This window comes from Diadema antillarum, unplaced genomic scaffold (genome assembly GCF_040938485.1).
Source record: "Diadema antillarum isolate AM-2024a unplaced genomic scaffold, OU_Dant_1.0 seq00000870_RagTag, whole genome shotgun sequence".
Lineage (NCBI taxonomy): Eukaryota > Metazoa > Echinodermata > Echinoidea > Diadematoida > Diadematidae > Diadema > Diadema antillarum.
The window spans coordinates 70,755-86,404 of NW_027271736.1; the positions used below are offsets into that span (position 1 = coordinate 70,755).

At 38.3% G+C, this 15,650-nt stretch overlaps 1 protein-coding gene across 1 annotated transcript; it reads right to left on the reverse strand.

Annotated features, from left to right (window-relative positions):
• Positions 1-2,125: 2,125 nt before the first annotated feature.
• On the reverse strand, positions 2,126-6,718 carry LOC139740621 (uncharacterized). Its single transcript, XM_071651204.1, has 3 exons — positions 5,898-6,718; positions 4,565-4,729; positions 2,126-3,885 (listed from the first exon to the last, which is right to left on the reverse strand). Exons 1-3 carry the CDS (start codon positions 6,516-6,518, stop codon positions 3,514-3,516), a joined length of 1,158 nt encoding a protein of 385 aa, XP_071507305.1. The 5' UTR covers positions 6,519-6,718; the 3' UTR covers positions 2,126-3,513.
• Positions 6,719-15,650: the final 8,932 nt, after the last annotated feature.

Sequence of the window (15,650 nt, forward strand, 5' to 3'; positions counted from 1 at the left end):
CAAAGCAAAAACCCCATTTTGTGATGTCAGCAGAAGCAAATGGTGATATCCTGTGGCTGTTACACAATTATCGCATGTGAAGCCGTGTAATAAAATGAATTTGGTTACCACATACATGTATTACAATGTACACTTGAATCTGCAGTGGCTTCTCTTGCCTGTGTTGTTCTTTACGAGTGTAATGTGTGAAAAGATAGGTTGAAGAGATGTTTAGTTTTGGTTGAGACGGGGATTCAGATTTTAGCTTTTTGCAAGACACAAACCGCTTATTTGAAATACTGAAGAGCATAAAATTCTAGGAAGAATTAAAAGTTTATTTGGTGAAAATTGGTTTTGAAATAGCCGAGATGTCCAAAAACAAAGTAAAGCAAAGTGGTCCAAATCACAGGTTAGACCCACCTTTTATTTCGACCACTTTGATTTTGAATATCTCAGCCATTTCAAAAACAATTTTCATCAAATGAACTTTTCATTCCTCCTAGAATTGTACATGTATGCTTTTCAATACTGTATTTCAAATATGTGTTAGTGGTTTCTGATTATCTTGCAAAAACTTAATATCTGAATCCCCATCTCAACCAAACTATACCACCCCTTTAAGCTCAAACCCTAATTACCATTCTAGTAATGCATAAGAACACTGAATCTCTTCTTTTATATCCACAATAATATTATATTCTTCCAAGCAAGGCTATTCTTTCACTCTTGTCTCTCCCATTCTTCAAGCTCTCCCCTCGCTTTACCCCTTTTATATAATATCAACTTTGTTCTTGATATATTTTCCAGTCACATCTTCTGGGGAAACATACATAATGTGCAAGAAAATGATCCAAACTTACAAGATTAATCCATGAAATCTGGGTGAACAGAAATTGTCATCTTGCCCCCACTGAATTGGAAAATGAATTTTGATCGGACAAAGATTGGATGGAAGTGGATATATTTATTGAATTTGTGGAAAAAATTGAAAGAGAAACTTTCACTTTCATATTCTAAAAAGCTGCCAATTAAGGGATCAGATTTAATTCAGCAAATTTTAGGTTTTCAACAATTCTACAACCAAGTAAACAATAGTACGGTCAACTCGCGTTACAACGAAGTCCTCGGGACTGGCAGCTTACTCTCTTTAGGTGTATATTGTGATTTATGAAATATGAAAAAAATAAACCATAAAAAAATACAGAGCTGATAATGTTGGAGCCTGAATTTTTACTTTGTTGTGGTCAGAATTTTGTTATACAGTGTAACTGTGTTTGTTAGAACGGGAGTGCACTGTATGACTTGAATAAAGCTCAAAGGACATTTTTATTCTGCCTGGAGTGAAAAAACAACAACCCAGCAAATAATGATAGAAATTAAATATAAAGAGATAATCAAACCAAAGAGATATGTTTTCTTAGACTTGATGAGTGAAAGAGAAACTGAGAGAGAGAGAGAGAGAGAGAAAAAAAATATGTGTACCACAAACTGCCATACTTACCAATAGTGAGAACAGGAAAAAGTTAAGGGGGTAACCGCTGCTCCTTTTTCCTTCACACAAGGAATTTATTTATGAGACACTTGATTAGAAAACAGATACAAAACATTCAGCATAGCATTGCACATTTCAAATTGTCTATAATGTCAAATCAATAATGAGAAGTGAAAGTTTAGCCTTGTTGGTTGAGTACTGTACAATATGACAGAGAAATGAACAATTTAACATCAAGGTCATTGCTCTTCTCCAAAGAGTCTATCTGTATTAGTGGAGATGGTGTGTGTAGACCGAATAGTTATCATGTACATTAATCAATAAAAAAAAGAAACACATGGCATGATCAATTCATACTATCAAAATGTAACATTTTCAAGCAGAAAAAAAAAATGAAAAGAAAAACAGATTCAGTAGGGTTGATGTAATGCAAGAGTTCATAGTACTAATATGGTACACAAAGCATTTCAGTCAATTTTTGAGTACCAACATATATATTCTTCAACAGCTGTCGATCAATTCCTATACTTAATTAAAGTTGCCAAGTATAGATTTACATAGCCAAGGATGTCCTAACACACTGCATGCCCCAAAACACCTTAAATAGTGCATTTCAGTGTCAATGGGAGGATCATTCAGTTTTTAGCTAGTCTGTCAGTAAATGCATGTCTTCATCGAATCAGTTAATCATCTTTTGTTCGCTGTCAAGTATGTAAAGAATGTTGCTTGATGTCAGCTTTTTATGAAATATACACACTGAGCAAAACGGGATGCAAACCCATGTGCCAGTAAAGCAAGATCTATTGATTTTCAACAGAAATAGAAACTACAATAGTATCTCGTGGTATCTATCCAGCATCAAGATGGAAGCAATATGATATGTTTTAATTGAACAGATATCCGTAGTAATGTGTAATCAAACTTACAATCAGCAGAATTCTTCACCAGATCAACTTCATTTTGATTACTCGCACCCTTACAACCTTTGAGCCAACAAAGAGTTATATTGAACACTCATTGCATTGCAACCCAAATGGTAAATGTATTCCATCTTTACAGCATAACTCAATATCAAAAGGGTCCCTCACATTCAGTGTATTATAACTGAGATAGGAACCTCCAACTGGGAAACTAATGTACATGTATGAATAAGCTCTTGCTTTGTGTGTTTTTGTTTTTTTTTAACAGACACAGTACACTGAACTTGCAGGCCATAGCTTAAACTACTACTACGTTGTAAGTCCATTCATTATTATGGGGTAACAATGGATTCAAAATTTTGACATTTATCAGTAATTTCCCTCAAGATGAGAGGGAAATGCCTTCAGATGTGAAGCTGAAATAAATTTCAGAGAATGCTCCCTCATTGAGCATCCAGTCATGAATTTGCACAAGTATTTGTCCTTTATTTTGGTATATCATACTGCATCGTATGATACAAGCTAGTGATGAGTAAAATAAGGCTGGCGTTGTGATGGTGTTTCACATTGAGTACTGTCTGTCTCATGCTGCCCAAAGATGCATCTACATGGCATGTGAAGCACTACACATGAGCAATTGTGCTTTGCTATGATGTGTGATATAAGTGTTTGTGTGGAGCATCCCACCTTAACTGCTGATGTGATCTAATTCAATATAAATTGCAATTCTTTTGACTACCAGTAAAAACTACCTTATACAGAGAGGAACTCCTTATCTTGCAAAATACTTTCTTGGTTAATACAGTAGACATCGCACAAATCAACATCATATAAGTCAAAGAATCCCACGGGTCAATGCAATGAATAAGTCTACAATTAAATTGTTCTTGTCTTTTCTTTCATTATTTTGTTGACCTCAGCATAAGCGGACATTCATGTAAGCTGAAAGATTTTCTCCTTGGTTTACTTGGTAACGATCTTTGGCTCATCTATTGCTCAAATTCTAAAAGATTCCATGTTTTTGTATGATGTACTAGTACTGCGAGCAATTAAAAAAAAAAAAAATAGACCTGAATTTAGTCACTCAAATGTAATTACACAGCTCCCAAAAAGGTGACCACATTACACCCTACCACTGGAGACATGATCCACCAGCACGGGAAACATGACCCCCTCCAATTCGTGCACCACGCCATTTGTCACCGTGGTGTCAAAGCTGCGGAGCATCTGCCCCTGGGATGCAACCCCGCCCTGCCCCACTTCGATGTAGATGGTGGAGCCCTCCAGGGAGTGGAGCTTCAGATTGTCGTACATGGCCGCCCGGTAGACGGACGAGGCCACGACGTGGAAGGTGAGCACGCGCTTCAGGATCGTCGTGTTCTGAAGGAGCTTGCTCTGGTCAGGGGTCAGCTTGTTAAAGGCCGCATCATTTGGCGCAAACAAGGTCAGGGGTTTAAAGACTGGGGTGGACAGTGCAGCGGTCAGATTAGCTTTCTGTTAGAGTAATCAACAAGAACAAAAATGTCATTTTTTGACAAAAAAAAACCACCTTCAAAATACATGATTATTCCATGGTATGGCACAAGTCATTTTCTTTTTGTTTTTATTTCTCATTTTCTTTGTAAATTGATTGACAACATTGAATTGACTAAATACATTCAATGTATCAATGAATGAGTTCATTGCCAGCTCATTGAAATAAACGGAAGTTAACGAGGCATTTCAAGGCATGAAAAGATATGCTCCACTGGCACTATCTTTCACTGAATGACACAAAAGGAAAAGGGAAATATTACATCCCCAGCCCCCTGGGGCTTGATGCTCACCCAAGCTTCAAGGTAAGCCCTCTTTTGATACAACTCTTCTCTGGTGCCCCTCAATTAACACTGGCATTTTAGTGTGTACACCATAAAACTCAACATGTTGCTTTCTGCTCAACCAACACATATTTTGGTTTTGCTCACATTTGCTCTGCATGAGGAATAAGTGTGTGCCACTGTACACTCACTCTTTGGACTAAAAACCTAATTGGAACTCCATGTTTAAGGTGACTTTCATAGGGGTAAATTCTTACATGCAGACAGATCAAAGAACATTTAATCAAAGTTTCCAAGTGATATCAGTCAATAATTAATCTAACGAAGTGTTGATGTTGCAACCTGCCCTCACTTACCTCAAGTGCAGCATAAAGCTTGCTGTACCTGGGCTCCTCCTGCACATATCTTGCCATATCAGCACCAGTGGGCACGGGGTACATGACCTTGTCGATCACGTGCACAATTCCGTTGCTTGCCATCAAGTCTGGGGTGGTGACCTTTGCACCGCTTGCTGTCACGACCTAGAATGTCAAAAAAGCAAGGAGCAAAGAGCACATTATGACACCGAACATGTTTTGTGCAAGATAAACTTAAGGTAAGGTGTGCAAGAGGAGAGAAACAAACCAGGTGACCAGCAGGTATCAGCCACCTAAACCATCAAGCAGTCCCCCTTGATGCCACATCCCAGTGCAAGTCCATTCCAACTTTATACAAAAGATGTCCATTCTATAAACCAGTCTCTTGTGCATAGACTGATAATATGTAATTAGTATTGTAGGAAATTGGCTGGTTACTTCAACACATCTCAAGTTACAAAAACCAAACAAACAGATAGGATTTTCCAAATGAATACATTATCAGGAAAATACCATTATCTCAACCTTACCAGTTGAGACATATATTACTGTATGATCATAATGAACATATTAAAATTAATTAAAAAAATAAATTAATACGAGTATGATATGTATAATACATTCATATATCTTTCAAGATATATATCTTTAGGGATACACACACACACACACACATATATATATATATATATATATATATATATATATATACACACACATATATATATACACACACATATATATATACGCATAGTGCACGCACTCAAAGCTGTTGCAGTGACTACCTAGTGACCTGCCTTTGAATGTGACCAGCAACCAAAAATATGGTTTCCACTGGAAAACTGAGAACCATGCACAATGACTGCCAACAACTAATGCTGTGGCAAAGAGCAGTTGGTCAGCTTTCTACAGCTTAGGCCATGGCATCAAAAAGATGCTGTAGCTAAGGCAATCAGTGATCGTGTAAAGCGGGGAGGGAGGTTAGATAGATAATGCCAATGATGTTATATATCAACAGTAATATAAAACATATACATATGTGTGTTTATGTATTAAATATTAATAGAACATAGTCTCATATGAATACAACTGGTAAAAGGTTGACTGTACATTTGTATTAATATGAAGGCAATATATACAGTACCGGTACAAGTACTGTGTTCAAAAGAAACTCTATTCTTATCTGCACGATGACTTCAACCATTTCACACTGAGGAGATATTGTTTTACAAAGATACAGTTACAATGTGCCTTTTTACTAAAAAAAATAATAAATAAATAAAAAAATTAAAGATTAAAAGGAAAAAACAAAAGATAATGCGCAGCAGCCTACCGTTGTCTGAGAGCCTTGGCTTTCGACATGATATTTATCGATGTGAATCGGCTGGTAGGAGGTACTTTGACTCAGTGGAGGGGATGGGAAAAGCGAGTATAATGCTGTGTCCTTGTTCAAGATTGCTATGTCTGAACTCATGTGGGCGCCGACAGCCACGTGATACTGAATTATGGCCTCCCTCGTCCAGCGATCGGCCAGGGCTGCTTTCAAAGCTGCCGAGCTCCTATCGAAGGCAGTGTCGGAAAAGGCAAACACCGTCACGCGTCCCGTGCTGTTTACCAGGGTCTGCGACAACCAGGACGTTTGAAGAGCCAACTTGGCAAACTTCGTCGCCGAATTTTGCTCTGCCACGTCGAGGACATTTTTGGCAGCCCCAGGTCCAGATTGCTTGGAAAGCGGAGTGACGGGTCGAGCTGGTTGGATCAGCTCAGCTGCTATTCGTTCCTTTGGGACAGGTATTGCCGGTTTGATGAGAAGAGAGTCTGGCTCGCGGAATGCACGCGGAAGTGTGCCAGCAGCCCCAACAAAAATCACTTGACATCCGACAAGAATGACGAGCCATTCTACCAACAACGCGGCGCTCTTTCTCGAGACCATGACCGATGATTCGGGCTTCATTCAATGAGATCAAACCTACAGACACCTGGATATTTTTACCCCCGACGAGAAGTAGTTGATTGATATGATGTGATCATTCAGGTGTTTCCCAAAAGTTCTCTCTCACACCTCCCCTGCTATGCTGTAACCAGCTTCGCCAGGAAAAGGCCTTGTGATAATTTCCCGCTGCTGCGCTATCTAGTATTTCACTAGCATGCACTGCATACGTGCATACATGGCCAGCTCCGCGGTTTATAAGTTTACTTAGCGTGGTCATGTGTCCTGTCACATGACATAAACTACACTGCGACGTGGGCGTGGCGTATCTCGTCGTTTATTAAATCGTGATTGTGTACAACTGCATAGCGCCAGCAGGAAGGTGGAAGATATTTCTCTTCTACCTCCCTGGCAAAGAGCTGAAGTTAAAGCTCTTTGATAGGGCCTACGAGTGAGTGTTCAGAGTCCATTTATGAAAAATTCAAGTTTATGCCCTTCCACCAAGGGAATAAAATTGGGACAGATATGTAACGAATATGTATGATATAGTGATATAATATGATGCGATATAATATGATATGATATAATATAATATAAAATAATATAATATATATTACTGTAATATAATATAATATATGATATGATATGATATGATATAATATAAAGTAACATAATGTTATATAATACATGGCTCGACACTAACTTTTTTGTTTGGTGGCCCGATGGGGCCACCAAAATCCTAAATTTCAAAATTTTGGTGGCCCGAGAGAAAAAATTGGTGTCCCGAAAAAACAAACAATAAAAAACATTAAAAGTCCTTTTTTTTAATGAGTAAATAAGAATTAGAAGTTGGACATATCTACTCATAAATAAACTTCAACAAACTTGCAACACTCACTCTCAGGCATTCATTCAGTCCTTTTCATCCATCCTTTGAACAAATTTAACTGCTAATTTCCGGCGCAAAAAGTCACGAATTTATTGACATACTTTTCAAAAAATTTTGGTGGCCCGAGGCGGGCCACCAAATTTGCCCTTTTTTGAAATTTGGTGGCCCGACTTTCATTTTTGGTGGCCCCGGGCCACCGGGCCACCGTTAGTGTCGAGCCCTGTATAATATAATATAATACAAAATAAAATATTATGATATAATATAATAATATATGATAATATACACTGTAATGCAATACAATATCATCATAATACTTCAGGGGCCGCGGAACCAGGATGTGTGTGTGTGTGGGGGGGGGGGGAGGCTTTGTGTTCAGTGACAATAGAAATATTAACGAAGTACAAAGTGAAAGTTTGGGGAAAATCGAACTACATGTATCCTTTCAATCCTATTTGGGTTTGTTAATGTTTCTATCAATTGCATTTGCCGCCCTCTCTTGACAGAAGTCCTATAATCATATAAGGTACTGAGTAATGCAAAGTAATGCAAAAAAGCACTATGAAATATGATTTTTCGTTCACCTCAAAACAGCGGAGAACAACACGTGCCTTGATTTATCTCAGTCATGAATTGGGGGGAAAAGATGTTAAGATAAAATCAAAATAAGGTATAGAGTAGTCCTGAAAAATAAATATTGAAAATGATATTATTGTGTGTGTGTGGTTTTTTTTGTGTGTGTTTTTTTATATACATGTATATCAATGTGTGACACCAGGGGCCCGTTGCATAAAACTTACCATTGAATTTCAATGGTAACTACCGTCAAAATAAGGTGTCACAGCCAATCAGCATCAAGGATTATAAAATTTACCGCTAATTTGAAGACTTACCGCTAGAAAGGAGCGGTAAGTCCAGCGGTAAGGGTTTTATGCAACAGGGCCCAGGGGTCCGTTGCATAAAAGTTACTGTTATGGTAACTTTGCCATCCAGTGGTAACTTCCATGGAATTCTTAATTTTGATTGGCTGTTGAGTAGTTTTGCCATGGTAGTTACCATTGGATGGCAAAGTTACCATAATTGTAACTTTTATGCAACGGGCCCCAGGTTATTGTTCTAGAGAGCATGGCGCATGGATCTACGCATTCTTACCGTGGGAAAGACAGCAAGCTTTACATCAAAGAGTATACTCTAGTAGACACTGCGTGTGCGTCTATACTCTTTGCTTTACACTATACATCGAAGAGATGGGCAGGGCGTCACAAAAATGATACAGATGAAGTCCGATGTTATAATACTTACGTTTAAGACAAAATCCCTTTCGTTTAACCCTTTCTGTGCCAGGGAATTTTGACAGTGTGTACAACACTATGGGCACTCAAAGCGCATAAAGGGTGAAATGATGGTTCTGACAGCACCTTGCGACAAATTATTTTGTAACATGTCATACCTTGGACAGTGACATAATCGACTCACGCACTCTGTGACCTATGAACCTCAAGAGGGGTCTCTAAAGGGCTTTTTACACTTGTAAATTTTTGCTTAGTCCCGTACCAACGGTGGGGCTAAGGGGGGGGGGGGGGGGGGGGCCTTAGCCCCACCGTTGGTACGGGACTATCCTCCATAGTTGCTGCTGTTGTTTCTGGTATAACATGATTGTTATCGTAAGAGGATTTCCTGGTCCATTTGACGATTTTGAGACTTGAAACCAATCAATTGTCATTCTTAAGAAGCAGGTTTTATCTTCTTTTGACTCTTATCAGCCAACGTTTATAGTAACGCGTAGAACATGGGCCTGGGCATGCATTCTAGCACGCTTAATTTAACGTCAACATTTTAAAGTAGGCCTATATCTTCTATAGCATCCATGGTATCTAAAGCCTCTGAAAACAACATATATATATGAAAGCCTGATTTATAAATACTACAACTTTTCTATCATGTATGACATTATTCTCAAACTAGGCGTTGGAACTAAAGTGGCACTTTGCATATAATCATGCGTATTGTATTTTGTCTGATGATGATGATGATGATTATTATTATTATGATGATGATAATGACAATGGTGATGATGACGATGTTGGTTATGATGATGATGATGATGATGAGTGTGTATATGTGCTTGTGCTGTGCGTGTGCTACCCATACTTTGTTGTGATACAGCTCTGTGGTGTAGTGAGTGGATGAAGTTTGGAATTTGTAAACATGAGATACCAGGTTTGAATTCTGTCCAGTCGGCACGTACAACCTTGGAAGAGATGTTCTTTTGAAGAAGACGGGCTTTTAAATGTAACATTATTTCCGTAGGTAGGATATTGGGGACCATGTTTGATTCCAGAGTACAGTTTGTAACGGTTTAGTCACCATTTAATGTTGGATGGGGTTGAGGGGTAATAGTACTCGATAGGTTTCAAGGGTTTGATGCAATGTCAAATGAGCTAGAATTTGGTAATACCGTTGGGAGTAGTGATGATGACATGGTCTCACCCGCTCTGGTTGAACAGTTAATCCATCGCGAGGTTCAGCTCCTTGCCAGACTCTATACACATTGAATCGCATCTCTTGCACCGGTATGTCCATCACTTCCGGCGGCTTGAAAGCCGTCGGTACCCGTCGGTTGTCGATCATCTGCGACTCATGAATTACCTCCAGGGCCATGTGATAGCGCAAATACCACTCCGTCACCTACAGCGGTAAACAAAAACAAAAAAGGTGGAACATTGAAACGTCAGTCTTCGACATGTTCTACTTGAGTGAAATACCACCCAGTGGTCAAGTTGGCATTGTCGTCAGGCTGATTGTGGAGGATAAACTGAAAGAAACAGTATGGTTGAAGTTTCATTTGAATATCTTAAGGACACATATTAAGAATGCTATGGAAACTTCATATCTAACGTGTTTTAGTGAGACAGCAATATTGTTTAATTCATCGGCAAACTAAATGAGATGACGATACCATCAACTCACATCTCTTCCATTGCTTCGTACTTAGAATCTATATATCTATATAATTATCTATATTTCTCTCTACATTTATATTTTGTACATGTGTGTATGTGTGTGTGTGTGTGTGTGTGTGTTGGAAGAAACTTGAACAATTTCCCTTTCCCTTGTAAATCAGCAGTCATTTATTACGACCACTTGACAAAGGAATCTCGGTGCATTCCTCTCGAATTGACATCTTAAAAAAGAGAGAAATTGAGAGATTTTGTGTGTTTTTCAGTGAGAGTCTTGTGAGGCATTGTCATTATTTTCCCTGGACCTCACTTATTATGAAATCGACCAATATCACTGTTTCATAAAAACATGCAAATCTAATATTCCATAACTTTCCCTTTTGATATTCGATTTTGTCGAACTTCGAGCATGGAGTGTACATGATTGATCATTAAGATTAGTTCACCATGTTGGGAAATGGATCAAGGCAGATTTGAAATGTTCATTTTGGCTACTAGTGTGTCTTTAGCAAATCTTTATATAATATTGACTGGCCTCGAGGGAGATACCAGAAAATATTGCCCAAACTGAAAGAATATTGCCCTTATTGCCCTCGTCTTCGACTCGGGCAATATTCTCTTATTTTGACCCTTTTCGTCACTTGATGGGTAACATTGTGCAGTTCAGTTCTAAAGTATGCTGTTGTCAATCGACGTACACTGTATAATACAAATGGACATCAAAATCCAGTCCATTTTAGTTATACAAGCAAAGGATTTGTTCTTCCGTCATCCTTACAAAAAGAAAAGAAAAGTAGTGAAAATTGCATTATGCGTAATGATGATCCTTAGTCTGTAGAGGGAAAACTAAATAAGAGACATAAAAAGATAGGATGTATACTCTAAGGGTCTAAAGTCTGTTGAAAGTCACTCAATAAACAACCTGAGGTATAGGAATGTATCATTAAGATATAGGCAAAATTATTTATATTCTGCGGATTGGCCAGTTTTCATATACACTGTGACCCTATTTAGTAGAGCAGATAAGCCGAAGAATTGTGCAAAATTTGACTAAAGCATGAAACTTTCACCATTGTTAGTACATGCTATAAGATTAATTTTAAGATTGGGAGGTAAGTCTGAATTGACCTCTGATGACCTCTAGAGGTCAATGACCTCAAAATCTAAGAAAATTGATATTTTGCGTCATTGGTTAATGATAAACACAGTAATGATGTACTAAAACTTAATTTTTGTCACAGTGAAATTGTCTTTATGTTCCACAGAGCCCTGACAGGTTTCTACCTTTGACCTCTGATGACCTCCAGAGGTCAATGACCTCAAAATTTCAGAAAATTGATATTTTGCATCATTGGTTAATGATAAAACACAGTAATGATGTACTAAAACTTAATTTTTGTCACAGTGAAATTGTCTTTATATTCCACAGAGCCCTGACAGGTTTCTATCTTTGACCTCTGATGACCTCCAGAGGTCAATGGCCTCAAAATGTCAGAAAATTGATATTTTAATGCGTCACTCATAACTGAAACACGATAATTATGTACTAAAAACTAATTTTTGTAAGAGGAATTGCCTCAATGTTCCACTGAGCCTTTCGAGTCAGATTTCTACCTTTGACCTCTGATGACCTCAGATGACCTATGATGAGGCCAATGACCTCAAAATGTCAGAACATTGATATTTAGTGCAATTGGTTGATGACAATCATGATTTAGATGTTATATTTATTTGTATTACAATTGAATTGTTTCCTATTCCACAGAGCAAGAGAAATTACTCACGTATCTCTACCTTTGACCTCTGAGGAAGGTGACAGGTCAATGACCTCAAAATATCAGAATATTGATATTCTATGTATAGTCAATGGTCAACTTTGTAATACCCGATGTACAATCATTTATGCTATAATAGAAGAATCTTGTCATTTCATGGAACATTGGTCATTAGCCTGTGCATTATATCCAACTTTGACCTCTCAGGACAATGAGAGGTCACTGAGGTCACATGTGTAGGCTTACCTGTATTGATGTATGGCTTCATTGGTGTAATCGTAAATGCTTAATCATGTACAAATCACGCATTGACAAAGTAAAATGTAACAAGTAAAAAATATGCATACATACAAAGTATGTATGCATATTCCACAGAGCATTGGTTTATAGTAACAGGTCTCTGAAATTCTCTGATTCTTGAGTGATGGCAGTGACCTCAAATATAACTGTTATGTTTCGGTTAGTTATGTAGACTAGCAAATATAGGCAAATATGGCCATTATCTCGACACTCGAGGAAAACAAGGCCCACGAGACTGATATACAGAGTGTTTAATCTATTCAGTGTAAGTCTCATAGATCTTTTCCCCCATTTGTCGGACTCATTATGGGACTGGTTTGCCTAAGTGTCACAAGCTCATGGGCAATATTTGCATAGTTTCCAGCTGGTGGGCTTGTATTGGCCAGTGTAAAGCTGGTGGGTTGTTACAGTATGACTGCGATGAATGACTCATGGTCCTGGAGTATACAGTCCACAGCTGCGACATCATGGACCATCTTGAAAACTTCGACATACTGTGAGGCCCAACATGCATTCCACATGAAGCAATCCTGTGTATTGCAACTAGCTTTTGCCATCCGAGACCTACCCAGGGAATAGATAAGCATTGATGGCAAACCATGGAGAAAGCGGATTGTGCAAAATATTTTGGAGTTCCAATAGGAGGCTCAGCTGGAATCAAATCGCCACAGCAGCTTTAAAAGGTTATACTTCAACCAAAGACTCTCTCCAGACGAAGATACGAGTATCATAAAGTTCAGGTGTTTTGCTGCTCCATGCCGCTCAGGACTGTCCTGGAATATGCATGCATCATCTGGGATTCTTTCACCCAGGTGAAACATCATGAAGTTTGGAATGATCCAGAGAAGATATGCACTCTTTAGCTGCAATGACCACCATTATATGCAAAAACAAGTAGTGTTACAGCCACACTTGAAAAACAAAACAAAGCAAAACAAAACAAAACTACAATGGCCATCCCTGTAAGAAAGTACAGCACAGGCAAATTCAGCGATGATGTTCTGCATCAAGAACCCCACAATATCCACTTCGCGGGAAGTTGTGGCTCTATTGCTGCATTCTTCAAAAAGGGCCAATGACCAAAAATGTCAGGCATCATTCAGTCATTTGCAAGAACACAAAGTAGGCCTACTCCCAAAAAAGGTGGCGGCTACTCCCGGCCACTGTCTCTTGTATCTCTTTGAAACACTTCAGGAGAGAGACACTCAATATTCAGCTCTGTTATTAAAGATACATATGTCTCTCTTTTTGTTTTTGCATTTGTTTGTTGTTTTTTGCTTCATATAGCTCTTTGGATACCTTCTTTAACCAATTAAGAAAAGGCTCCATGGCAGATTACAAGATTACACAGTATAATGAAGAAGAAGAAGAAGAAGAAGAAGAAGAAGAAGAAGGAGAATAGGAAATGAGATCTGCTGTCAATGATGCAGACAGAGCCAATACCAATCAGTTCCATGGCAGATCTTAGTCGGCACTTTTGAACTGTGTGTGGAATACTCTGCATACAATTTTGGACACACACACACACACACACACACACACACAAAATGCATTTTTTAAAATATAATTATTATTTCATAAGCAGCTGGCCATTACAAACCAATGAGACCAGACATCAATATTCTTACATTTTGATGCATATCTTTCAATATCCTCCAGAGGTCAGAGGATCATCGCTAATGTTCATGTGAAATGAGTACACGCCTTTTGAATTGCTCACTTTTATTGCTATAGAAATACACAATATGTGCATCATGTCAATCATTAAATATTGTATCAGTTTCATTTTCAGTCTTGGATTATTTTGTCTATGTACAAATAATATCGTGGCAAAGTAAACAACTTTCACATCAAAATATAAACGAGAATACTAAAAAAGAAATAGATGTGACAACGTGCAAGGCAAATACCACGCCTACATCATCTTAAGGTATACAGGTGAAGGAAATCACCTTATTGATAAACAATTTACTTGCCTGGGATAGCGACCACTGAACAATATTGTTTCTTAAAACTCTCTCTTCTTTTCAACAAGTGGAATAAAACACATGCACATACTGGGGCATCAGTTCGGAGGAGGGGTGGGGTGGTGGCAGGGATAGTTGACCCCCACCCCATTAAATTCTGAGATGTGGACTATGTTTTGTTGTTGTTAGTTTTTGTTGTTGTTTTTTGTTTTTTGCTTTTTAGACAGAAAACTGCCCAAGATTTTCACTTTAAGTGTGCATCGGATTGTTAAAATTTAATTCTGAAATGCAAAATCTCCCTTCTGTGAGAGGGGATATCTCCTTTCAATAGACTCCTTCCCCCTGTTTGGTTCCTTCCACAGATATAAAATACTTTGGGGAATGATAATTTCCCTTATTCTATGAAAAATGTTTTTAAGAGATATTTTTATTTGAATTCCAGAGATGAAAAGGCTTTCCTATATATATGCACGATTGTTCATTTTGGAGGGCAAGAGGCATTTGCCCCGCCTCCCGAGAAAATATGGGAGGGGGAATGGTGGGGACATAGTACTTTGCCTCCAAGTATTTCCTGAAATGGAGATTTTTTTTCTTCACTTTTTTGACAGAAAATGAATTGTCACTGAACATTTCAGCTATAGTATGCACAAGATTAAAAGGCAGAATCTCCTTTGCTTACCCCCTCCCCCACACTATCTTTCGTTATGTCCCCTTCCATATACGCTCAGTGCTTTTGTCCCATTTTTGTTCTATATCATCAAAAAGTATGTACTAGATCTTTAATTTCACTTCCGACATATTAAAGAAAATCCCTCTTGTTGGAGGGGGTAGTGTATCTTTCAATTAACAATCCCTCCTCGGTTTCTACCCTTAGATTTGGTACACTCCTTTTACTGATAATTTCCCAAATATTCCATCATAAATGTGTATACTAGATTCGTTTTTAAACATTTCTATTCTTACTGCAAAGGCTCTCTCGCATGGGAAGGATTGGGGGACAGCCCCTTTCATACCCTCCTCTCGCTGTATCAACCTCTCCTCCATGCATTGATTATGGTACACATTTGGGTATGGACTTTTTTTTTCAAAATGGTAGTTCAACCAAGAGTGGCACAAGATCATTGAATTGCAAACAAAAGAATGCAAAAGCTCCATAATGTGGGAGGGGGATACCTCCACCCACATCCTTCTGTCGATTGGTCTCCCTCCATAGATGGCTGACTTTTTGATACAAATTTCGAGGTATTCCTTCAAAAGTGCCTGTG

Excerpts from the sequence above, each read along its gene's own strand:
- LOC139740621 (XM_071651204.1), bottom strand. The coding sequence starts at position 6,518 with ATGAAGCCCGAATCATCGGTCATGGTCTCGAGAAAGAGCGCCGCGTTG. Across the intron at positions 4,730-5,897 it reads GCCAAGGCTCTCAGACAACG|GTCGTGACAGCAAGCGGTGC; the intron begins GTAGGCTGCTGC and ends TTGACATTCTAG. Across the intron at positions 3,886-4,564 it reads AGCTTTATGCTGCACTTGAG|AAAGCTAATCTGACCGCTGC; the intron begins GTAAGTGAGGGC and ends TTACTCTAACAG.